Raw genomic sequence first — 26,461 nt, forward strand, 5'->3', positions numbered from 1 at the left:
CGCGGTCAACTGCTGGCCACCATCCTAATGTCCACCGCATTCCAAGGCCAGTGGGGGACTTGGCATCGGGGGCTGCAATTTCCGAACGCCCCGTATCACACTTAGTTACTGCACTCTTTAGACCCTGGAGTTAAGCACGCATTTAGTTTATCGTCGGGACGGCGATACAAAGAGTGGGGGTAGATTGTAGCAGGATGACTGCTTTTCCAGTGGCTCCGCCCACTCGCAGTATTGTCCCCCTTTAATTTATTATATAAGGAGGGACCTGTAGATCTGCTCGCTCTCTGACAGCTGATACGCACCTCCCCCTTCCGGGTTTACCTGGCTGCAGGTTCGGCAGACGCTCGGCACTCTCTGCAGGGTTGTGCAAATTGTTCCACCGTGCAGGTACGTTGCAGTCTATTGCGCGTCGGCGATCTAGTCGGCACCGTAATAAACTTGCGTTTATGTGCAGGCGCTGGCAGGTCGGACTGCGTGTTTGCTCGTTCTGTCCCGGAGCTATGCCACGCTGAGGTCCCGACTGTCCTGACCCGTTTTGGACTGCTGCTGCTTTGTGTGGGGATAAAACCCACACTTTTTACGGACATTGCCTGCTGCTGCGTTCGGGTGTGGAAATCCCGTTGTCCGCATTTTTATGCCTATTGTATTATGTTTTCATGTTTAGCTGCCTGAAATAGGAGGTGGATGGCAAGGGAGATCTTTCTTTATTATTTTTGTAGCTATTTTTGATTATTTGATGGTTTAGTTCTTTGAGTTCAAACTGTAACCTGTTTTGATATTTTCCTTTCTTTTTGATTTGTATTGGATCTCTATTGTTGTTGAATTTATTTTCAGTCTCCCATTAACTGTCCATCTTTGTGATTCCAGGTGCTGAGGGCCTCACTGGTGATCCTGTTTGGTGATGGTGTCCCTTCGTGTGTAGTGTCTTATTCACTCCCCTCCTTTGTTTTGCTTTGCCCTTGTGTGTTTGGAGTGTTAATTTTGGATTGTGGTGCTCCCATTTTAAGTTTATACTCCCACCCCTCACTCACCTTGAGCACAAATGCCCCAGCCCTGGAATACATGATAATTTATACAAATAGGATAACTTTTTTTAGATTTGAATTGTGCCCAATAAACTGTTGTATATGCTTTTGGAAACACGTCTCTCGCCTGCTCAGTGTAACGAACTTGTGTTGTCCTTTTGTTTAGATTTAGTAATTTACCTTATTCATAGATTTCTTTCTTTTCCCTGGGTGATTTCTCCCAGGGTGGCGTTGCTGGTTTCCTTTAGTTTCTTTCTTTTTCCCCTAGTTAAAAACATAGATTATTGGGGTAGTTCCTACCCCACCTCACGCTTGCCACACTAAGAAGGATGGAGGCTTAAGGCCGTGCATTGATTACCGTCATCTCAACTATCAAACTGTGAAGTTTAGCTATCCCCTTCCTCTGGTCCCAGCAGCGCTGGAGCAGCTGCGTGGAGCCCGCATCTTTTCTTAGCACGACTTTCGCAGTGCGTATAACTTGATTCGCATTCGAAGGGGTGATGAATGGAAGACGGCATTCGTCACGCCACTATGAGTATTGGGTCATGCCCTTCGGACTATCCAACACCCCTGCAGTCTTCCAAGGTTACATGAATGAGGTCTTCCGGGAATATCTCCACCGATTTGTGGTTGTCTACATCGACGATATTCTCAGCTTCATCCTAACTCTGATATACCCTTTGTTGTTGTTGTCTCTCCCAGCGGCAGGGTGATCCTCCCAAACTCCATCCATGCACCTTCTACTCTAGGAAGCTGTCCCCGGTGGAGCGAAACTATGATATCGGGAGCTGGAATGGAGGCATTGGCTGGAGGGAGCCAACTACCATAACCGATCACCGCAACCTGGAGTACCTCAGAAGCGAAGAGGCTGAATCCCCGCCAGGCTCGGTGGGCGCTCTTCTTTACCCGCTTTGATTTAACCGTATCTTACCAACCTGGCAGCAAGAATTGCAAGGCAGATGCTCTCTCTCGTCTTCATCAAAGACTTGCAAACAGAACCCATTCTCCCTCCAACCATGGTTGTCAGCCCGATCATATGGGACATTTCATGAGGAGATCTCCCAGGAGAACAGTCGTCGCCCTGCTCCGCCGGGATGCCCAGAGGGGCGTGTCTTTGTTCAAGTTCAAGTTCAAGTTCAATTTTATTTATATAGCACATTTAAAAACAACCTCAGTTGACCAAAGTGCTTAACAAGCTCGAAAAGCAGCGATACAATAAAACACAGACAGAGCACAATGTACAATACAAAATAACTGACAGTAGAGAAGAACAAAGTCAAAATATCAAAGCTCAACTAGAATTAAAAGCCAATGAATAATAGTGGGTTTTAAGGAGGGACTTGAACGTTGCAATGGTCCGAGCTGTTCTTACATGGATAGGTAAACTATTCCAGAGGTTTGGAGCAGCCACTGAAAAGGCTCGGTCACCTCTGGATTTTAACCGGGATCCAGGCACATCGAGGAGCATCTGATTAGACGACCTCAGTGCTTTGATAGGTGTGTGGACATGTAAGAGCTCCGACAAGTAGGAAGGCGACAACCCATTTAAAATTTTAAAAACAATTAATACAATTTTAAATTCAATCCTGAAACAAACAGGAAGCCAGTGGAGGGTGGCCAAAGCCGCTGTAATGTGGTCGCGTTTTTTTGTCCTGGTCAAAAGTCGAGCTGCTGCGTTCTGGACTAACTGCAAGCGACGAAGGGATGACTGATCCAACCCAACATACAGTGAATTGCAGTAGTCTAAGCGGGACGTAATGAATGCATGTATGACTCTCTCAAAGTCTTTGCGTAGCAAGTAGGGCTTGACTTTAGCCAGAAGTCTCAGCTGGAAGAAGCTAGTTTTGACAACAGAACTAATCTGTTTGTCAAGTTTAAAAGCACTGTCAAAAATCACTCCCAGATTTCTGGTAAAAGGACGAATTTGGGAGCCTAAAATACTGAGAGAATCTACACAGGCACTGAGATGTTCAGCACGTCCAAACACAACAACCTCGGTCTTACTGTCATTAAGACAGAGAAAATTCTGATCCATCCATACTTTGAGATCACTCAAGCAGTTTATCAGCGGCTTGATAGTGTCCTTCTTCCTTTGTACCTCTCCATCTTCGTGCTGCCTTTCTGGACTCCGCCCATACCGTCCCGGGCTCTGGACATCCAGGTAGCAGGCGTTCCCTCTCGCTCCTCAGAAATCGGTATTGGTGGCAGTCCATCGCGCAGGATGTTTCCCGGTTGGTTCGGGGATGCTTGGTCTGCGCCATTACCAACACCCCGAAATGACTTCCGGAGGGCAAGCTTGTGCCTCTTCCAATCCCACAACGACCGTCGTCCCACATTGGAATTGACTTCATAACGGACCTTCCCAGATCCAGTAATCGCACTTGTGTCCTTGTCGTTGTGGATCGCTTTTTAAAGGCTTGCAAGCTGATCCCCTTGCCGAGGTTTCCCCTGCGCTTGAGGCCGCGGAGGCCCTTTTTAATCACGTCTTCCGAAACTTCGGTATCCCAGAGGACCCCCGAGGACTGCTTCCGTTATCGTGTCAATAAACTATTGTACTCACCTCATGGCTGTCTCCTGTCCCCCATTCGTGACAATATTAAACACTTCCCCTGTTCCTTAACCATTGGACAATCCAAACAATATGAAACTTAGTCTTAGGTGTTTTAAAATAACACCAGATGTAATTCTGATTATTCCAACAACAGAATACAAGGCGCTATTTAGAGGTGCGTAAACCCTATTTCCAAAATTCCACAGGTGCGTAAACAGCGTTTACGTGTTTACCCTCCACCACTACCTTCTACATACCACTACCTGACAGATTAATTACAGGACTTTGTTTGCAGCTGATACCAGCCTTAGTGTTAACCTAAGAGGGAATCCAAGGGTGGGCTTCACGCTTTTGCAACAACTTCAGCAGGTCGAGGGGGACACAGTTCACACAGCTAACTGCTTTAGGAGCACCTTTGTTTGCAGGCTGCTGTTTTGAAGCCTAGTGTTTGGATTATGGAACATGGCCGATGGAGCAACCTGTTTATCACAATAGCCCCGCCTCAAAGCACACCCTGCTTTATGGTCTCTTTGACTTTGAAATGTACTAAATGAATGTACTAAATGGACAACATGAATGGAAGAAGACTTGAAACTGGAGGGACCATACACTCATGTTTACAATGTTTACTGAGGGAATAAATCAAGAGAGAAGTAGAGTCATTTTCTCCTTGGCTTCTGTACAATCAGTGTTGATTGTAAACAGCAGGATAGTCACCTGCTGGTCAGCAGAGAGAATGCAAGTTTTAACATTGACTTCACTCGGCACAACCACAGGTTGCTGCCTAGTACCTTCACAAACCTGTGAGCGATGTCAGTTATCTGCCTTCTTATCTGAAAAATACATCTCACCGTTCCTGGCGAAGTTGGCGATGGCCAGAGCTCCGGACAGCTGCAGCTGGGTGTTGTGGCTCTGCAGCCAGGACAGAACATCCTGATATACCAGACTTGATCCCTCGCCAAAGCACTTCTGCATAGACTCATCTGGCACACAGATAGACACAAAACAATTGTTATAATAATCCCTCAACAGCACACTTTAATAATGGGAATTGAGCAACATGGATCAAAAAAGTTGGCCCGGTTTAGGGTCAAAGCAAAAGGCTAGACGAAAAATGACTGCAGAGGCATAGCCAGCTTTAAAACTTCATCATATACTGATGACAGGGGATCAAGTGACTCGCTTGAGGACGCATCGACAAAGACTAGCGAAGACAGGGATCGAACCCCCAGACAACCCGCCCTCTCTCTGAGCCACGTTTGCCGTAGGATGCTAATATTTGTAAGCAAGAGGAGGGCCGTAACAAAGAAGCCACTACTAGTTCAGCTAGGCCTCGACATAAACCAGACCAGCCTTCCAGAAGACCTGATTATTATTAAATGCTGTTTGAGCCTGATAACATGGGTTCATCTCAAACATAATTCTGTACTGTGTGTATCACTTCGTGCATCATTATTACAGTGTTGAACCATGACCAGCTCCATAACCACTAAACCAGCATCTGGAACCATTGACGAGAATCTGATAGCTGTCTGAACGTGAAGGATTAATTCTGAATGATTGGACTCCAGTGTAAGATACACTGGTCCTTGCAAATAAGAAAGGCTGTTTGGTATTAAAAAACTTATTTTCTTTTAGGTTTTGCTCTGTGGGCCAAAGTGTACTCGTTCGGGGTAAATTCTGCACGTAGTGAGGTGGTCTCTAAAGTTGTGATCATGTTCTGTTGGTAACCCTTTAGAATATACAGATGTTTCCAATAGAAAAACAAACAATCTATTTACTTTCACCTTGTCCCTGCCAGATTGCCTGTGTGATTGTTCTAAGATCTCCCCTGTTTCCTTTTTGTGTTGTGTATTCAGATCTGCACGGTCGGACCATATTTCCCTTTTTCTCGGTCCCTCTTGGGGTTATTCACCCTGAGTGACCTAATCTCCTCGTCGTTGCTACTCAGACTCGTTATTGTGCTTTTTAGTCTGCGACAGAATAAAGCTGCTCTCACCTCCCAAAAGCAGGGACACGATGAGGTTGGAGGCGATCTTAATGCTGCAGAGGTCGTGTGGGTCAGAACCTCCTTGCAGACACTGAATCATCTCTGACAAAGCCTCTGGGACTCCGGACTCTGCGAACTGCAACTTCAGTGTATCTGGTGGTCCAACACAAGTTATTCTGTAATTATTATCAGTGGACATTATCGTCCAATAAAGGCAAATGAATGACTTTACCGTTGAGTTGAATAAGTGACACATGCACATGAAGAGGATGAGTTCTTCATGCTTAGGTATGTGCTAGTTGTAGTTGATATGCAGGAGAATACATATTTGAAAGCAATATATAATGCCCAAGAGCCTTCCTGAAATGTATTTCATTCCATTTTTTATAGTTGCGCGTCACATTGACACACCTTGACTTTTAGCTGAAACTAACCCTCTGGCTTGAAAATATGAATTCATAGAGTCCAGGAGTTTTCCCTTCTCTTACTGTAGCCTCCTTCCTGTCTTACCGCTCTCGCCCAGTGAACCTAGTATTTCCAGGATTATATGTCGGCGTTCTGCGTCCGGTGCCCGTTTCAGCTGAATGGTTAGTATGCCGGCCACGTCCAGGTCAGTCAGGGCGTCCCTCGCAGAGTCTGTGAACAAAGGGCTCTGTAACTATCGACTGCGTGCAGGGGAGTAATTTCACCAACTAAGAGTTTAAGTGATCATATGTCTGAGATATACAGCTCATTTTGCACAGCAGCTCATTGAAATGGTGATTTTACCGCTCTCCTTGGTAAAGGTTTTGTTAATGAGGGAGACCCCAGGCAAAACTACGTTTTTCTTGCTTCCACAATTCATTATCTTGCAGACTTGGAAGAGAAAATCTCCAAAATACACATCTAGGTGTCTATTTTACAACTTTGTCTACATTCTCTGAATTCATGAAAAGTTGGCATTGAACAAAACTGGTTCATCCATCCATCTTCAAAGCGCTTGTCCTGCACACAGGGGTCGGGGGGGGGGCTGGAGTCCCAGCCAACTTGGGGCGAGAGACGGGGCTCACCTTGAATTGGTCGCCAGCCAATCGCAGGGCTACACAGAGACAGACTGCACACAGAAAGGCCGCTGGGCCGAGTGGAACCCGGGACCTTCTTGCTGCGAGGCGGCAGCGCAAACCACCACACCACCGTGCCGCCCTGATACTGACCCACTTATTATCCCTATTAAACGTGACATTTAATAATGTCATTCTAAAAAACAAATGTCCTAATCATCGACTTATGCACTTCCACAGGTCTACACAACACAACCCAGATGACCACATAGCTGTGAGGGACAAGTCTATATACTGAAATTCACGTTACACCTTATTAATGAGTTAGTAAGATAAATACAATACTAACTAATTACCCATGTCAGCCAGGTTACAAAGGGCGAGCAGGCAGACATTGACCAAGGGCTCGTTCTCTGGGTATTCCCTTATAATGGACACCAGTCTGGGGATTACTCCGCTCTGGACCAACTGGTCCTGTTGGTGTGCTGGTTGGGAGGTTGGAGAGAGAGATAGAGGTGAAGCGGTTAAAGTCACATATACATTGCTTTCATTATTTAACTTCATCTTAACATTCAAGACATTCTTTCATGTAATGGGTTCACACGTTTCCCTGACATTAGAATTAAGGAACTTTTACATGATAACCGTAGCCCATTTGCTAGCAAAACATTGCTGTTGCACGTTTCTGCAATAACCTTCGCTCAGTTGTCACTTGCTGACTGAAAACAAAAATTAGGTAATTCAACGCATCCATGGTTTGCGTGTAAAATGTCAAAATGTTGACGTGGTGACTTGGTTGAATTTCAATACATATCAAATTCTATTAAGTTGAAACTACCCATTATTTTAAATTAGATAACCACAGGAAACTATCTGATGCCTTCACTGCCTCACAAGCATACTGTTTATCAGTGGCGGCTGGTCCATAGAGGGCAATGGGGCGTGGCCTCAACATGAGCGGGAAACAAAAGTATCATTTTTGTTGTTTAATATATTAAAAATACATTTTAGAAATAGTCAATATTTGTGTTTTTGAAACGTGGATTATATACCCGGTAATATGTGTAAATTAAGATATCCGTGAGAATTTAGGCTATGATTTTCCTGCAGGTCCTCTGTGCTTGTGTTTGTCTCAGCTGGGCTCGGCAGCGGGCTTAGGAAGCAGTTAGCCGATCACTGATAAAGTTAATGAGTGATTATAATGTCAGCGTCCTAAAATACATTGAGATTTGGGGCCTTCGCCGCCCTACGCTGAGCTCTCGTCAGGGCGAGTCTCTGACTCGCCGTTTAACAATATAACAAGAGCGACCCCCAGCAGTGTCCTTCAAGAAGACCCGACCTGAACTCGGTACGAGAGAAGAACTTTGCCGGAGAAACTGGCGGTAGAACAGCTGGACCACATCAGCCCGACCTCATGACCAGACAAGGGGCATGAAGGGGAAGCCGCACATACGAAGCTCCTGTAGAGACTTCTACACCGAATTCATCTACACTGAATTCTTTGAATGTCCTTATTAACTGTTGGAATAAATGTTAAACATTTAACTGCAAAGCAATAATGCATGTTTGATACCCTTTTTTGCATTGAATCATTACTGGGATGTTTACTGAAACTGGTCCTACCAAAAATAAATCCACCAGCCTGCTGCTCAGATGCTGACTGAGGCAGCTTTGTCAGAATAACTTACAGCTGTCGAAGCAGATGCGTCCGATGGCCCTGCCAGTGTTCAGCAGCATCTCCTGGTTATTGCTGCTCAAATGGGGAACCAGCACCTTCACCAGGCCGGCCTCGATGCATGGCTCCCTGACCGCAGCTACAACACACAAGGACGACTTAACCTCAGGAACACGCGCAGCTGGGCATGCTATCAATGATATACCAGATTAAATCAAACAATCAGACGCTGTATTATGTGCACTTTGCTAGTAAAAGGTTGGGCTCCATTTGGTCTTCAGAACTTCTTTAGTTCACGTGAAATACTTTCAACAAGATGTTGGAAACATTCCTCACAGATCCATATTGACATGTAAGCATCACGCAGTTGCTGCAGATTTATCGGTTGAACTTCCATGATGTGAATCTCCCGTTCCAGCACATCCCAAAGGTGCTCTATTGGATTGAGGTGTGGTGCCTCTGGAGGCCATTGGAGTACAACGAACTCATGTTAAGGAGATGATATGAGCGTTGTGAAGGTTCCACATGTTGTGTGTTTGGAGATTCTGCGTTCCTTGGTTATGAGTGCTTATTTGAGTTACTGTTCCCTTCCTAGCACCTTGAACCAGTCTGCCCCTTTTCCTCGTTGAAGTCTTCTGAACGGCTAGTTGTCTCCCAGCTAAAAACTCTCACATGAGCACATTTTATGGGATTCTCTGCCAACAGTGTGTGAATGGGTGAATGTGGACGTTGTCTCCAGCGCCCAGCGGCCGTGAAAGCCACTCCATTCACCATGTAACATCACACCAGTAGCATTGTCCCACCTTCTCTGGCCATCTCTGCCACCACCAGCGCCACCTGGCAGCTCAGGCAGCTTTTGCTCCGTAGGGCTTGAGCCAGTGTGGGTAGAATCCCACTTCCTGCGATCTCAACAGCAGCATCCTTCTCTGTGGACACACAAATGCAGGAAAATTAAAACCCAGCGCATGCTGAAAACAAAAGGAAACATTTTTCTAGGTTTCACGGTCCAAATGTGACTGTGACTCCGACTAAGGTGTTTACAAATACACCTTAACCGAAGAGGTGTGGTCGCCTCCTGACATTCATTGTACAGCAACCACCAGACTCCTCTCAATGCAGTAAATGACAGAGAAGTGTGCCACTCTCACACAGGTACACAGGGGCGCTTTAAGAAACACACAATGTGTGTGCTCACTGTGGACCAGATTTATTTTGCCTGGTTTGACAATGTCAAACTCAACAAGACACCCAACCCCTAACTGCTCCCCTTACGGCTGCACGCTACTGGGTTAAAAATGTAAACGCATGTGTTAAAAATGCAATGTAAGCTGCTTTGGATAAAAGCGTCATGTGATGTAATGTAAATGAGACCTCCCTGTGATTGGCCGAGTGGACGACTGAGGGCGGAGAAATCTTCACCTGGAGTCTGTTTACTAGGTTCAAAACCAGGTCAGACTGCAGTTGGTGAGGTTGCGCTTTGCGCATCTATTGAGACTGATCTGACGCCGTAAGGTTGTGGAAAACAAACCAAAATCTTTTCAAATCCAAAATAGGTCGACAGAAGAAAAGTTAGGCCCATGGGTATCAGGAAGCTGGCAGCAAGCGCCAAGCAGGTGAACTTCCACTCCAACCGTACACTTGTCTTTTGGAGACCCCGGTGGCGTCACCCAGACAACTCACCCAAGACCAGCAGTAGACCAACCACTGGGCGCCGATTGGTCTGAACCACTGTAGCATTTTGAACTGTGATGTTCAGATTCACTGGTGATTTGTGTTAAGCATATTGTATGAAGGTAGATTTGTGTCTTTATTGTGCCAACAAAAAGAGTACATTTCTGCCATTGCAATGAAAAATCAAGTTTGAAAGTAAAAATATATAAACAGAATACATTTGTTGTTAGTTTTGCTCATGAAACTTTTTGGCTGCAAAACAAAAACTTTTGTCAAAAACCTTTCGTCCCGAAGATGAAACAACTTTGGTTTGCAACCAACACCGTTGCTGTCTCCGTTTGGATGTGGTGGGCGAGGCAGACGCTCCTGAATGAGCCAGGAGTGTCTGCTTCTACCGTCCTTAACACTGACCGCAGGTTACTGTTCACAGCGACATGGAGGTTAGGTGACCTTGTATTTTGTCAAAATGATTTTAAATGCAGCAGCACTTTACTTTATTGTTGTGGAATCTTTTTTTAAAGAACGACATGGAGGGCTGCTGTGTTGACACGAAGCCCCACTTTCAGCGTGCATGTAACGTCAGCTCCGCTGTGAACTAAGGAGTAAGACAGGGAGGACACACTTCTAACTAATTAGATAACTTAGTTTTTCTCAGTCGCTTAAGTGCATTTCTTAGATCAAAAGTGCAATTCTTGATATCACTTGTACAAATTCCAAATCAAAAGTCACTTGTGCACATCATTTGAGTAATTTATTATTCCTTTGAACAAATTGTAATTGCTTTTGTACTTATTGCAATTGATAATGTACAAGTGTCATCTTTTTTCCACATTTTCAATTGCTCATGTCATGTTGATCAAAATATAGTAGATGGTTCTCTGTTGAATAGTCTTACTCCTCAAAGCCAATAATCAATATGTGGGCCGACAGACGGGAACGTGTGGAGAAAGCACCAGAACCGTGCCTCAGCGTTTATGTTTATTTATAATTTAGTTGTTTTTTTTCCTTTTTGCCTCTTGTCTTTTTCTTACTGTACATTTATTTTCTTTCATAAAGTAGCGTAGTAAAGGATGTAAAAAACTAAATCCTGTCCAGTCTCTTTCATCAATAACCCACATACAGTAATATGTAAATAGTACTGAAATAGATATATGACTTAGAAGTGCCGCTGTACTGTGCATTAAATACAGTAACTGTCAAACTGAGTTTTACTCAGTATTACCTGATGTAAAAATGATGTAAACCAGCTGAGTTTACATCAGGTAATACTGTCAAAGTACACGGTTACATTGACAACATGTTGTTCGTGAACAAGGACTCATCATTCTGATCACACTCACATGATCATTGGCATGAATATTTACTGTACTAAGGATTTATAATGACTGACTAGCTTTAGAAACACATCTAGTGTATATTGCAGTTTGTACAACTTGTTCTGAGAAATTATTACTTACGCACTTATTATTTAGCACATGTTGGGGATAATGTGAAAAACGCACCAGAAACTGTATTTTGGGTTAGTTAGTGGTCTCAGGTATCGTTTGTTTGTTGTTTTTCATTACATAATAACAAACATTGCCTTCATACTCTCAAGGTAATATTAATCCTAATAATTTATAATCCCAACTAATTAAAAGTTTTTGGTTAGAAACCAAAGGGTTTTTTTTACGACAAAGTTTTTGCACCCTAAAATTCAAGTTTCATAAACACAACTAAACCATTTTATTCTCCATTTATATATTTTACTTACAAACTTGATTGCAAGGCATTTTCTCTCAAACAGCTTTTTTTGTTTGTGTAATAAATACACAAATACACCTTCATACACGTCTAAACCTGCACGTCAGCCATGTGAGGAGCGCACTCAACACAACAATTCCTGTTTAATGTTTATTTGTATTGTTTCTCATCACAAAGCATAAATCGTTCTTTTTCATTGTTGTCCAAGGATTCCTTTTCTCTCGATGAGTTGAAATGTCTCGCATATGGAATGAACTGTATATTTCTGCATGTAGGTGGTGCGACTTGTGTAAGCGGGGGATGTGTACAGCACAATACCCTTCCACCCACCAGAGCTACACAACTCAGCAACACAAATAGGGCTGCTGTGCCGGCAGGAACTGTATCTGGCCAGTGTGCAACCTGCAATCATGGGCACGGGTTGACAGTCCCAGAGCACTCAGCTGTGTGGAAGGTGTGTGTGTGTGTGTGTGTGTGTGTTACATGACTTACTCTTTTCCAGAAGGGCAGCAAGCATTGTGTCCAAATGAGGCTGGAGCTCCTCTTCAATCAGCTCTGTACTCACACTGATAGCCTTTAGGGCCTCGCTCAGACAGTCTGCAACACACACACACACACGCACACTTTACATGAATACATGAGTTTCGACTTTTCTGCCTGCTCCCCCCCATCTCGTCTGCCCAGCTGGTCCCACCAGGCCCACTTTTATTTTCCATCTGCATGCTTCCACTGGGCCAAATCCTTCAAAGAGAAGACGTTTCTTTTCATTTCTATGCAGACGACACACAGATATTCTTCCTCTGAGAGCTGGTGACCCAGACAGCCTGGCTGCTGGTCTAAATTGTCTCTCTGACGTTAACTGTTCAATAGAAATCAGGTTATTAAGTTCCCCAAAAAAACAACACCAGTCTGATCGAGGGTGAAATTTTGGTGTAATGTTTGACTCACAGATCAAAAAAATATTCATTCCTGCTTTTTTCAACTAAGAACCATCTCACAAATTAAACCCACGCCGCCACACTCAGACCTGTAAAAACGTCATTCATGCACATTTCCTGCCGACTAGACTACTGCAACTCTCCCCTTTCCAGCATAAGCCAATAATCCATCTCGGACCTCCAACTAGTCCAGAATGCGGCAGCCAGTCTGCTGACTGGATGTAACAGGCCACCGTGATCTCCAAAACCTGTTGGTAAAAATGGATACAAAAATCTTGAACATACAAATTCGGAACAATACATAGGAACTGGCGGTGGTTAACCACGCCCCTTGAGTGAACAACATGGCGGACCATGTTGGATTCTAAAGTGAACGTCTCTCCGCCATGTTGGATGTTTTGAGGGGGTTAGGGTTAGTATTGTATTCTTACAAATTAACATTGATTTCTCGTTAAAAATGCATCATAACACGTTTATTTTACATGGTTAGACTTCACAAAGTGTGTTTACGGGGCGCAGGTCCCCATTCACTTTGAATAGGGTGACGTCATCAGTTGCAGTTCGTATTTATTTAGTATGTATCACTACGAATTTGTATGTTCAAGATTTTTGTATACATTTTTACCAATAGGTTTTGGAGATCAGGCTGAACAGGCGGCATCGCATTACTCAAGTCCTGGAGCTTGGGTTTGGCCCCGAGCTACATTGTTGAAATGTTAGCCCCATGTGAACCAGCTCGCAGCCTCAGATCCTCCAGGTGGGCCCTTCTGGCCCGACTGGAAGATCTAGGTTAAGTGTATGGGTATTTTTCCATGACTCAGCGTCGCTCTGGGGGGTTGTGGCCAAAAGTATAAGTGCAGGAATAATGTATTCTACAATTTTAAGAGTGAAAATTGTGGGACTAAAGGCTAAATGAGATTTATTTTTTTCAACTTTGATGCTACCTCTCATTCTGTCGGTTTCTCCACTCTCGCTCTGAACATTTTGTGCCATACACACCCATCAACCTCACCAATGTCCATTTGGCCAAATAAACTCCAGACATTTGTGAACGTTTCAAACTTTCGATCATTTCTCTACCTAAGTGTGGCGAGTCACGTTAGGCATGAAGATTTTTTTGCTCTCTTCACATCAAAACACCATTTAAGTCAATGGGGCAATTTTTCCCAATCTCTCCAAGTCACAGCACATGATTTCAGATGCAGCCGCACGTTTTGATGTATTTTGACCCATGTGCTGGAAACGGCGCCTGACCAGCAGTGGTCAAAAGTATTATGCGTCAGGGTTTTTGGACTGCATTACCCTGAAGGACCATGTGGGGCCCTCAGTGATCCTGTTTATGTCTGTCACCTGTCACGTGTGTGTGGTCTTGATTGTTTTCATTGCGTTCACCTGTGCCTTGTTTTCTAGCCTTTAAAAGGCCACCTGAGTTTCTTTGAGTTTGTCTTGGAACTTGCCACCTGATGCCAGTCCTCTGTTAATACCTTTTGGTTTTTAAGAGCTTCTGTTGCCTCTTTTTGGGGACGCCCTTAGTTTCCTTGTTAAATGCCCAGACCTTGTTTTTTATTTGTCTAGGAACATTTTTGAGTTTTTGTCAAGCATATGGAATCCTCTGCTCTTGCAAGTAAAGAAACCTTTTTTTCACTCTACAAACGACTTGTCCGTCTCTGTCTCTGCACCTGAGTCACCACCCCTTGTAGCACAGTGGTAGGCAATCTGCCTGCTACACCGAGACCCAGGTTCGGATCCCGACGATCCTGATAATTATGATTATTAAGCCTCCAGGAATATGTGCAGCGTGGCTTCCTGCAGCCGCACCAAATACAAGCATTCCAACCACTACGTTCATGCAGGGGATACTGAAACGAATGCACTCAAACAACAAGGCATAACATACAGTTTAAGCACACACACACACAAACAAACGCTGTGTGAGGAGTGACCTGCAGATGGTAATCACCTAAACTAATCCCTTGTAAGTCGAATGAAAATAGCCTGAATGGAGAGAGCTATCCTGCTGGTACGCAGCCTACTATACGTCAGGATCTAATGCCCGTGTCCTTGTGTGTGTGTGTGTGGGTGTGTCTGTGAGCGTGGGCTCGTGTGCTCCGTTTTATGTTTGTCAAGAGAGCAGTTAGCAGTTCACTAATCAGTCCCACAGAGAACTGAGGAACCCCAGGGCGCTAATTACAGATCTCCCACGTAAAACCCATACATGCATATTTACTTCTATGGACATACGTTTTGCATATAAGTAAGTTAATGGTTGACGTAAGCTCAAGGACCCCTCCACATACATACATAGTTGGTCGTAGTTGGTCGGAGATCAGAGAGGCAATCCACCTGTGACCAGATTTCAAAGCCTCTGATCGGTTGGTTGCAAAACCAAACCCCCCCTTGCATTAAACACGTTGGGTTTCTGGTGATCAAATGGCAAATGGTTGTGGTCTAACACAAAGTACAGCTGTAACTGCACCCAAAGCACATCGAAGACAATCAGCTGTGTTCAAACGCAGGTGTTCAGGGATGCATTGTGAACACATTGACAACACAAATATAATTACTTTGAGAGTGGGCATAATTGATTCCCCACAAGTGCAACCGCAATTCAGAGGAGAATTTGATATTTGCAGTTTGAGCTGGACAGAGTGAGTGTATCAGTCACGTCTTAATGTTGAAACCATGCAATAAAGCCACATTGAACCACAATCATTCATTTCTGGGGCTCATACAACAAAACATTCCCGCACCAGTGCGTTAAATAATGGTCAGTGCTACAAAGTCTCCCGGACTGCAAGTCAAAAGATACTCACTTAATGCAAAGCATCCTTTCAAAATAAACTTGGTAAATTTTAGTTTTATACAGTGACACGTGACATGAACTGCAGCATAAATCTGTCCATTGGCTTGTTCTCTACAGTTTGTCTAGTGCCTCCATCGTTATCTCAATTGCTAGAAGTGATGCACGGGTAGCATTAGGCTATCGTTGTCCATCACCATGTCTAATGTTAAATTATGATGTAGCGAGGTAGAGTGAGAGGCAGGTTAGGACGTCATTTTCATTCTCACTGGCATCAGTAAATACCAGGCTCTGATACGCAGCAACATACAGAATATAAAGAAGGGATTGCAGTAGGCTGCTATCAAATGTGAATTAGTTGGTGGTGGTAGTAAAGTCTCATAGGTCATTTGTTCATATGGGTAGTTGACTATACAATGAATATAATGATATAAGATAATGGGAGTTCAAGTCCTTTGGGTAAATTCTTCAAAAGATTGTAAAAATCCTCCTATTGGTGAATTGACATGAACAGAATGTCCAAATCAACTCTACTGACACTGGTCCGTATAACTTCGTTCAAATAAATCATTCAAAATATTGTATTTTAGATGGCTGTAGAATGGTGAATGAAGTGGCAGACGCAGGGCACCTTTTGTCCCCTGCTGCGCTGCACCGTGGACAATAAATAGGAAGGAGCTGCTTCTGCTATGTGGCCATGTTGGATTTTTGGAGGCAAACTAAGTTTTTGTTGACACAGCAAAGCTAGAAACTGTGGATACGAAGATTTAAAGCCCCCCTTTAGCCACATTAAGAGGGTTTTTGACATATCTATATTTGGGTGTGTTCTCTGATATGTTATGGAGGTTAATAGTTGATGCTGTTTAAAGTTTTATACATAATATATGTGGACACAAGAACGCCATAATAAGGACTCAGTGACCTGAATGATGATGTGTGTGTTAAGCATCAAATCATTAAACAGCAATCTCAGATTTTGTGTGTTTAAACACTGATTACGGTACTCAGGCCTTTAAAGCTTTTAGATGTCAGAAAAATGGTTATAAAAAAAGGCACTCCATGAATAAAGAATGTAAAAAAGTCACTCACATATAGTGTTGATACTGTTACGTTCTCTCCTGGGTTAACTACAGTATTGCATTGTTAAGTTGAGATCTTTTTTATTGTCTACAGTAATCTTTTAAATGTTTTATTTTGCGCTACACAGCAACATATTGCAGCTGATTTTCACCGATTTCGAATGAAAGACAATTAGCAAATTGAACAAAAGGAAAAAAAGCATGATGTCGTCAAATCCTGTATGACATGACTGGTTTCTTGTAATTAGTATTTCAATATACAAATAATCAACTCCAACCGTAAACACTGTCAGTACTGTCAGGTTTGTGTGTGTGTTTGCCCGGCTATCTATCTGTATATCTGTATATCTATGTACTCATCTGTCTACCTGTCATTGATCTGACACCTATCTGTATATCTGTATATCTATGTACTCATCTGTCTACCTGTCATTGATCTGATACCTATCTGTATATCTGTATATCTATGTACTCATCTGTCAGTCTGTCATCGATCTGATACCTATCTGTATATCTGTATATCTATGTACTCATCTGTCTATCTGTCCATCGATCTGATACCTATCTGTATATCTGTATATCTATGTACTCATCTGTCTATCTGTCATCGATCTGATACCTATCTGTATATCTGTATATCTATGTACTCATCTGTCTATCTGTCATCGATCTGATACCTATCTGTATATCTGTATATCTATGTACTCATCTGTCTACCTGTCCATCGATCTGATACCTATCTGTATATCTGTATATCTATGTACTCATCTGTCTATCTGTCCATCGATCTGATACCTATCTGTATATCTGTATATCTATGTACTCATCTGTCTATCTGTCCATCGATCTGATACCTATCTGTATATCTGTATATCTATGTACTCATCTGTCTACCTGTCCATCGATCTGATACCTATCTGTATATCTATGTACTCATCTGTCTATCTGTCCATCGATCTGATACCTATCTGTATATCTGTATATCTATGTACTCATCTGTCTACCTGTCCATCGATCTGATACCACTAACCACACCAGCTGGTACAGCATATGAAAGCATGCACACACACACCACGGATGATCGACATGTAGCTACTCACCGGCGTCTGTCATGGCTGCTGGTCGACACTCTCTCCTCTGCCTGTTAGCACTGTGTGCGTGCGTGTAAGTGTGTGTGTGTTTGTGTGCGTGCGTGTGAGTGTGAGTGTGTGGTTAGCAAAGGAGCTACCCTCCCTTCTTAAGGTCAGGCGTCCCCCAAACCTGTCTCTCTCTCCTTCTGTCTGCTTGTCCCTACTCCTCCTTTTTGCTCTCCCAATCCCATTATCCTCCTCTCTCCCCCTCCTGCCTCCCCCCCTCCCACTTCCGGCAGCCACTGCGCTTGCGTTCTCTCTCTTGGCTCATTTGCTACCATCATGGATGCATCCCCCCCCTGTCCTCTCCCTCTACGTCTCCCCGTCTCTGTCCATCTCTCATCTATAAGGTGTGTTATAATCAGGTAACAGATTTGACATTTGTTTAGTTAGAGATCATTTATAACATGCACATATCCGTTATTTTACTGAGATGCTGTTTCTTTTCAGAAACCCTTTTTTAAATGAATGGAAATAAATGAGTCTAAGATTTAATAACAGCTGAGTTCAGTCCACAGTTCTGTCATGTTATTGATAACGTGATGTTGAATATAGATAGAAATACGTATGATAATATCAAGCCGCTGGAAATCATTTTATTAATACATTTATTTATTTGACATTTGTATTTAAAAACAGAGACAAAAGCCATGAAATACAAAGTTAACACATTAACATGATTTTCTATTGATGTCACAACACAAACAAAGGGGGAGGTGCGATAACGGACAAGGACCTCGTCATGTGACGAAGCCCATTCCTCATGGTCAGTACTGGTACTGTATATGTATGGTGAATCGGTTGGTACTGAGAGGGTATAATCATATAGAGAATGCAATGTAAATATCTGAAAAAGTGACTTAGATCAGAAAACGATTTATTGCAAAGTCAAGCTGACAAACCGGCCAGTTGCAAGCAAGTTACATATGTAACGTTATACATATAAATACGTGTGCTTAGGCTCTAACCCTACTTACATGCAGTGGTGAAAGCTATGAAAATATCCCTGCTGCGTCTGCCAATAGAAATGCTGTTGTTGGCCAACCATCCCTCAAGGAGTTAATAACTTTGGTTTCCATTCAGGGTACTTTTGACATTAGGTTCATGAGTAGCGGCGTTCTAAAGTACTGCTCAATGATGCCAGGAGAGGCAAAGGCTGTACAAGCAGATGGATCAGGCCAGTGAGGCGCTCTTTACAGCAGAGGGGGTGCTTCTACCTTCATCTGCTCGTGGTGACAGTCACACAGTGTCAATCAGTGTGATACCTCAGGAGATCCTGTCATGATAATAATGACATAATCCTTCACATCTCTGGAACAAAAACAGTGATATATAGAATTTTGAAATAGCATGTTTTAATATGGAATTAGTGGACATAGAAAAATACACAAAATGGTATTTAAGTTTTTAATTCTGAAGGGAATGTTTTATATCAAAGGACGTGCCGTTTTTCTTTGCCAAAAGCTTACTTTAGTGGACCTTGACTTTATTTAGATCTTGATGGTCATGAACAGGACTGTGCACTCACTGTGTGTGCAACTCTATCCCTTTATTGCAGTTTTTCTCAGTTGCTTTGGTACATTTCTCAGATCAGAATTAAAATTCTCAAAACTACCTGTTCAATTTCCACATCATTGTGTCATTGTGCACATCAAAAAAGCGGTTTCTCATTTCTATGAACAAGTTGCAAATGATTATATACAATTCTCTGTGTTTTCTTACATGATGAATTGCTGATGTCATGTTGATCAAAATTAATTATAATGGGTGTCTGTTGAATAGTCTCACCCCCCACAACATTTAGGCATTAGTCCATCACATAAGTCTTTACATGCAAAATGGTTAAACACGTTGTCATAATATGTCAAACATATTTCTCTACATTTTTATTAGACTTTTTTTCTGAATCTGTCCTAAACTGGTAAACTGCTCCCAGGTGAATCTTGATTTTCTCTAACAAAGGTGCATCTCATGAACCATGGACCAACATATATGTGTTGGTGTACAGGCCGTCGTCGGCTTGCAGGAGGCACATCTGGGGAACAACTTGTACCAGCACATGGTCTGCAACCGTCACTGCCCTCTCCAGTCGTGGGCGGAGCTGGGGGCGGTACTGTGAAAGTCTGTCCCGGTGTAGCACCACTGTACGTCCCCGGCCAGGCATGCGCACCCGGTACACCACCTCAGACAGGCGTTCCAAAATCTCGCCGGGCCCCTGCCAGTGGCTGCAAAGCTTGGGGGAGACGCCCTTCTTCCGGACTGGACAATACACCCAGATCTGGACCCCGGGTACGAGTGCTTGCCCCCGGCTCCTGGTGTCATAGGCCCGTTTCTGCCGCACTCCGGAGCTGACCTGGGCCTGGCGAGTATAGTCATGGATCACCTGCAGGCAGGGGCGTAGCCAGGACATTATTTCTGGGGGCCAGCTCTGGCCAGTCTTTTATTTGGGATGGCACTTGATTGTCAAAAACTACTATTTTAAAACTCACACACTGCATCACTCAGAGCAGCAGTTTTCTAACGGCTCATCTAGCCATAAACAATGGATTGAACCTTCTTATGGACACTAATGATGTCTTATTGATAATCAGGAGGGTGTTTTGTATTTACAAAAACACTTGCGTGTCCCTTGCGTGCCTTTTCACACCTCCTTCCGTCCTTGCGTGTGTCAAGCCATTTTTCTAGGCTTGCGCAAGCGATGCAAGCCTCCTGCAGCGCACCAGGCTGCGATTGGTCCGCTAACTTCGTCCTTTACAAAGTCTCACATTTCCGCTTTCATAGCCCGATACCGCCATTATTAAAACAAAGAATGTTTACGAGAGAACGGATCAGATTGAAGAGCTTTTGTCGGAAAAAATGCGTAAATATGGCCGCTTATACAAGCCGTCATTGGTGGGTTTAGAAGCGGGTTGGATTCACGGAGGGAGATCGCCGCAAACGCCGGTTTGCCGGTCGAGAGGAACAAAGTTGTGGAGGAAAATACGGGACAAATGTGTCCGTGATGAAAAGCAGCAGTGTCGATGCACGGGGCAATAAAGTCTATGATAAATAAATAAATAAACAAATAAATAAATAGACGTGACTAGGTAGTCTTCAACAAAAACACGTCACTCCGCCTGTTGTTCTGGAGGTGAATTGCTCTGCGACACACACAGAACCATAAATTGAAACAAGTGCGTCGACGGAACGACGCAGACACATGCGCCAGCCTCCGGTAGGACCACAGGACCAATGGTAGGTGGCGGTCCCAGTCACGCTGGTGTTGGCTGGTGAGGATAACAAGTTGGGTGGCTAGCGTGCGGTTGGAAAGTCTGTAGCTACACGACAAGCACTGACAATGTGGCCCAGGAAAGCCGTTTCCCTTGTTAGCAATTGGCCCTTGAGTTGGCAGGGTTGAGTCGCAACCGGGCATGGCGGATGGCGGGGAACACTTCTAGAAGGTTGATAAGGGCTCTGTCGAAGTCATTGGCATGTACCAGCAGGTCGTCAAGGTACACAACGCAATGATTCCGGGGAAGGTCCGCCAGCACCCTTTCCATCAGCCGCTCAAACGCAGCCGGCATGTCGCCGGAGTCCGAATGGCATGACGCGGAATTGCCTCGGGGGCCAGCTCTACCTGCCAGTAACCGCTGCGCAGGTCAAGGGAGCTGAACAAGCTGGACCCCGCGATGTAATCGAGAGCATCGTCAATACGAGGTAGGGGGTATGAGTCTTTTTTGGTAACATTGTTGAGACGTCGATAGTCCACACAGAACCGCCAGTTGTTGTCCTTCTTCCTTACCAGTACGGCCGGGGCTGCCCATGGACTGTCCGAGGGCTCAATTACTCCTGCAGCAGCCATCTTGCAAATTCTCTCCTCCGCAGCTTGCTGTTTACTGAGGGCCAGTCGATTGGGCCGCAGACGGATGGGCTGTGCAGAGCCGGTATCGATGGAATGCTGGACCAACCCCGTCTGCGTGCAGTCTTTGTCTTTTGCCGCAAGTATGCCCGACACGGTTGGCCATCCAGTTTGCAGTTCAGGTACAGCCCTTCAGTGTGTCTGAGGCGGTCGACTAAAGTGCATCGGCCATGGAGGGGGACTGGAGGCCGGAATGGTGCACCCCTCGCTACACCCTTCCTCTGTTGTTTCCCGCTGGTGGAGTGGCTCTGGGTTTCGGAGTTGGGGCTGGGAAATTTCTGGCTATGTGACCCGGTTCGTCACAACGATAGCAGCAGTCAGTAGGCTGGGGGGGACGCCGCCTGGGTGCTGGAGGCCAGGGCTGCATCCGTTGTGGTGGAGGCCTCACCTGACGGACCTCTTCTGCTTCTTCTTCCTGGTCATAATCGGTAAGCCTGACACATGGCTGTTGGCGGAGACTTTTTTTCTGGCTGGGCCATGCGGTGAGTACTCCCTCTGCTCGTTCAGCCTTGTGGAGTGCATCACCGAGGGTCTGGGGTCTGACGAGAGCGACATGCTGACGCAACTGCTCAGGTGCAAGTCCTCTCAGGAAAGCGTGGAGGGCTAGTTCTTCTTGCGCCGCTGCTTGGAAGTGGGGGTAACCCAGACGAGCGTGTAGCTGCGCATCTGCTGTGAAGGTGCCCAAACTTTCTTCTCCTTGGCGGCGGCTGGCTAGTTCCTCCCTGCTCTGGTCAACAAGGAGCCGCTGTCCAAATCTCCTCTTTAACGCCATTGTTAAGGCCTGTAGGTTCCCTTGTTCCGCTGGAGCTAGGTCACAAAGTACCTGCACCGCCTTGCCTTCTAATGCTAGGGCTAGATGGGTGGCAGCCTCTTCGCTGTCCCAGCCGTTGTGTTGGGCTGCTAGATGGACTTGTGACAAATATGGCTCCAGCTGTGTTGTCCCATTGTATTTGGGTAGTTTGACTGATGTCCTTGGCTTGATTGAGACTCCATATTTTGCCGCATCAGGCCTCTCAAGTGGCCCTGGGTCTGCTCTAGGGCCCTCTACAGCTCTTCAATCTCCATCTGCATTCTAGTAGCTATATCCCACTTCTGACACCAATGTGGCGAGCTTGGCCAGGGGCGGGTGGATGGGGGGGTGTGGGGAGGTGGAGACGGTGCTTTCAGGGTCCGATCGATACTGCGAGGTGCGTCCGCTCCCGCCGCCCCCCTCGCCATCCACGACTCTTAAATCTTGGGCTGCTCTCCAGCCACGCCGCCTACCAAGGGCTCCTTTTAGAATAACTTATTTCCCCGTTAAGATGGTTCAGCTACTGTAGAGAAAAGGGCGCCGTCTCTCGCTCTTTAATCTCATGAAGTGCTCGGCAAGAACGACAGCTTTGTTTCTCCGACGCGCCCTGAAACAAGCTCCATATCTCACGCGCTTGAGCGCCGCGCAGCATCTCGCCGTCGTAGACGAGCTTTGGCATGTTTGGCAGAGCGCGTTGAGCGCCGTGTACAACCAGTATGGATCAACAGATTAACCAATCTGTTCGTTTAAATTGTTTGTGCTTCATAAATTAATGTTTAACATAACTAATGTGCCACATCATACATATTTTTATATTAATTTCAAACTTTTCAAAATTGAAATTAAAAACGTTTTATTTATTTATTGTAAATCACCTCGCGGCCCACCAGGGGGCCGCGGCCCACACTTTGGGAATCGCTGCCTTTATGTATTCAACAAAATGTCTGCCAACAAATTACAGTGTGGACAGTAAAAGCGTAAATGTGAATGTTGTCAGTCTCTTGAAATCAATCTCCTACACACACACACACAGGTATAACTTACAATTTAGAATAAATATCATTAAAACTTTAGTCATAGTTTACCATAGTTTATCGGAACAGAAGTCACAACAGTCTGTGACTATGTATATGAAGCCACTTGTGAATATCTAACTGTTTTTTATCTGACCTTTTTGTCTATACTAAAGGGAGCGGCTCCTCTCAGGCAAATCAAATTACTGCTATCTAATTATGCTCAGGTTCCATCAGTGCACTCTGTGTGCCGGACTCCTCCTTTGACACACATTTCCCTTCTTATTGGTCAAAGATCTATTTGGTCAGAATGATAAGCTTTTGGTATGAAGTTTGACCAATTATTGTAATGCAATCAGAACATTTGTAAAGGGGACATGGTAGTCTGTCTGCAGGTGTTTAGGACCTGCAAAGTGAAAAAGATTCATGAAGGCTTGTGTGTCTCAATGAGAAGACTCGATGCAGAACTCGGGCTGGGCTCATCCATCGGCTTGTGATGCACGATATTGTGTTCATATCGATGTAGTAGCACACGTTGTTTAGTGGCATCTACCAATTGACTGCAAAGTAGACAATATAACCCTAAAATTTTGATAAAACCAACTTATTATGTATAATAGTTATTGTCACATTAATCTAAATATTATGTTTCAAATAAATAAAACTAATTCACAATTATATAAATAATAATAACAAACAAATAACATTACTCAAAGATAGCAAAGTTATTTGCTGTTTGAATAACCAAACCTTAAAAGTTACAGTGAATTCAAAGCGGTGTCTGTGGTTGATACACACTATACACAATATACACTTAATATGTCACTTCTTCCAGTTTCTGCAGCTCTGCACTCAATGAGAAAAGGGAGCCGTGTGACATCTGAGAAACGTACTCAGTAATGTGGCAGAGTCGCCGTCTATTGAGTGTGAAGACAGAAGAGATGTGGAGGTGTGGAAAACAAGTGACTTCTGGAGCCACTGCTCATCAGTGCGGAGGCTGCTCGCCAACACAATCTCCCACATAACGGTCGATATGTTCACTTTTATCCTGATTAACGTGGTCAAAGAAGATCAATGCGTGATAGAATTGGTTTTTCTCTTCTAATTCATCTCAGTAGCATCCACGGTCCACTGTTGATGTGTTGGCCCCTTGCTTAGTGCTCTTGATTTGATGTTAAACGGTGGCAATTATCAAACGCAAAATCGCCTGTGTGCAAGAAACAAATGTGTTCCCTGATGCTTGTTGTTGCGCACAAATGTGGATGTTTCTGCTGCTCCTGTAAAAAGCGCTGGCGATGCAGTAGCCCGTCAGTGTGTGAGGATGGAGGATGGTAAATTCTCAGCGGAAAACACGGGTGTTCTTCAGACAGTCACGCGCTTCATCAGCTAATGGCGTTGTCTGGATAATCAATTCAGTCTGCCAGACAGCAGCGGACAGTCTGGTGCTTTCCCACCACGTTGTCCTTCACTTCCCTTTGGATGCAACTCATTGCTCAGAGGAAACGTCTGTAGCAAAAAGTGTGACAGTTCATTTGTAACGGGCCGTGGCTACGAGGGGGTTCTGTTGGGGGTTCACAGAGACGAAGTACACACAAATTGCTGCTTCGTAATCAACTTTTATTTTGATTATCTGGCAGCAGTAAGTTTACTGTCCTCATTCTTGCGTTTAGAAGTGGTAGTTTGTAATCAAATGAATGTCCCCTTAAGATGGATAAAGCATGCACCTGCACACACACTCACAGAGACACCCTCTTTCCCTCTCCGCACTACCCCAGCTGTTGCTTTCCCTAGTAGCCCTATATATTATTCAGTATTATAAGATAGGCAGCGTAAAAGCTAAACACACACACACACAGCAGTGGGTTTTCTCTCCAGCTGACTCATGCTTTTAAATGAAGAACGTAGTATGCTGAGCCCCATGTGCCAGGCATACACCTACTCCATGAAACATAATTCAAACTCATTATGAGCTCCTCTCTCACTCTCACTTTCTACAATAATCCACGTTTTATTAACACACATCACTAATTCAGCTTCTTTCCCTGAGCTTTTGGTGCTTTCTCGCCTCACAGGTTTCCATAGATCATAGTTCCGTTTGGACCCTGTTCTTGCCTCCTGCCACGGCCCTGCTGTGCTGCTGCTATCACCACCATTAATATCATCATTAATATTATTGTTAATATTATCACATTACTATTACTGTCAACGTAAATCGACATCACTCTTTCCTAAAGTCTTTGTGCTTTCCCTCCCCACAGGCTTCTGTGGATGGTGGTTCTATGTGATGGTGGTTGTATCAGATGGTGGTTCTATGTGATGGTGGTTCTATGTGATGGTGGTTGTATCAGATGGTGGTTCTATGTGATGGTGGTTGTATCAGATGGTGGTTCTATGTGATGGTGGTTCTATAAGATGGTGGTTCTATGTGATGGTGGTTCTATGTGATGTGGTTTTATCTGATGGTGGTTCTATGTGATGGTGGTTCTATCAGATGGTGGTTCTATGTTGTGATGGTTCTATGTGGTGGTGGTTCTATGTGATGGTGGTTCTATCCGATGGTGGTTCTATCAGATGGTGGTTCTATCTGATGGTGGTTATATGTGGTGGTGGTTCTATGTGATGGTGGTTCTATTTGATGGTGGTTCTATGTGGAGGTGGTTCTATGTGATGGTGGTTCTATGTGGTTCTGGTTCTATGTGATGGTGGTTCTATGGTGGAGAGAGAGAGAAGCCTTGTGTTTTTGTATGACCTGGCAAAGACGTTGTTGTGTTGAATCCTGTTGGGTGAGATCCTGTGGTGCTCCACTGGAGTTCTGGAGAAGGGGTCGGTAGATCTGCCCATGGGTGAACATTTCATCACGTAGGAAAGTCTTTGTTACACTGGGCGGGGGTCACCCCTGTAGTTTTGGCCATAGAGAGGTAAGCTGGTTAGGGATGGACTGTGTTAGGCAGGGAGAGGTGTGTAGAAGACTAGGGACCCAAAATCCCCTTCTCCTCCCTTCCTTGGTAGTGTGTGTGCCTTTTTTTGTTTTGGTGTTGTCTTTTTGTTTTACTAAATGTCCCACAAGGACCAAAAAGTGGATTTTGTGTGTCGCGTCTCAGCTGCACCCCACACTCCT

General features: G+C 44.5%; 1 protein-coding gene across 4 annotated transcripts in view; it reads right to left on the reverse strand.

Moving 5' to 3' along the window:
* Positions 1–17,892, reverse strand: part of LOC120820453 (rap1 GTPase-GDP dissociation stimulator 1) — a 29,957-nt gene extending 12,065 nt beyond the window's left edge. For 3 of the 4 annotated variants that reach the window (XR_013467940.1, XM_078104594.1, XM_078104593.1), the window contains exons 1-8: positions 17,613–17,871; positions 12,188–12,292; positions 9,085–9,207; positions 8,295–8,420; positions 6,963–7,091; positions 6,077–6,202; positions 5,576–5,719; positions 4,428–4,559 (exon numbers count right to left, since the gene is read on the reverse strand). Coding sequence is in view for 3 of the 4 variants with exons in the window: in XM_078104594.1 (XP_077960720.1) it covers positions 4,428–4,559; positions 5,576–5,719; positions 6,077–6,202; positions 6,963–7,091; positions 8,295–8,420; positions 9,085–9,207; positions 12,188–12,292; positions 17,613–17,625 (898 nt within the window). In the remaining variant the exon portion in view is untranslated. Of the gene's footprint in view, positions 1–4,427; positions 4,560–5,575; positions 5,720–6,076; positions 6,203–6,962; positions 7,092–8,294; positions 8,421–9,084; positions 9,208–12,187; positions 12,293–17,612 lie in introns of all 4 variants that reach the window. The other variant, XM_040178198.2, reaches the window with a different exon arrangement.
* Between the last annotated feature and the right edge of the window lie 8,569 nt (positions 17,893–26,461).

Source organism: Gasterosteus aculeatus, chromosome 6 (assembly GCF_964276395.1).
Source record: "Gasterosteus aculeatus chromosome 6, fGasAcu3.hap1.1, whole genome shotgun sequence".
Lineage (NCBI taxonomy): Eukaryota > Metazoa > Chordata > Actinopteri > Perciformes > Gasterosteidae > Gasterosteus > Gasterosteus aculeatus.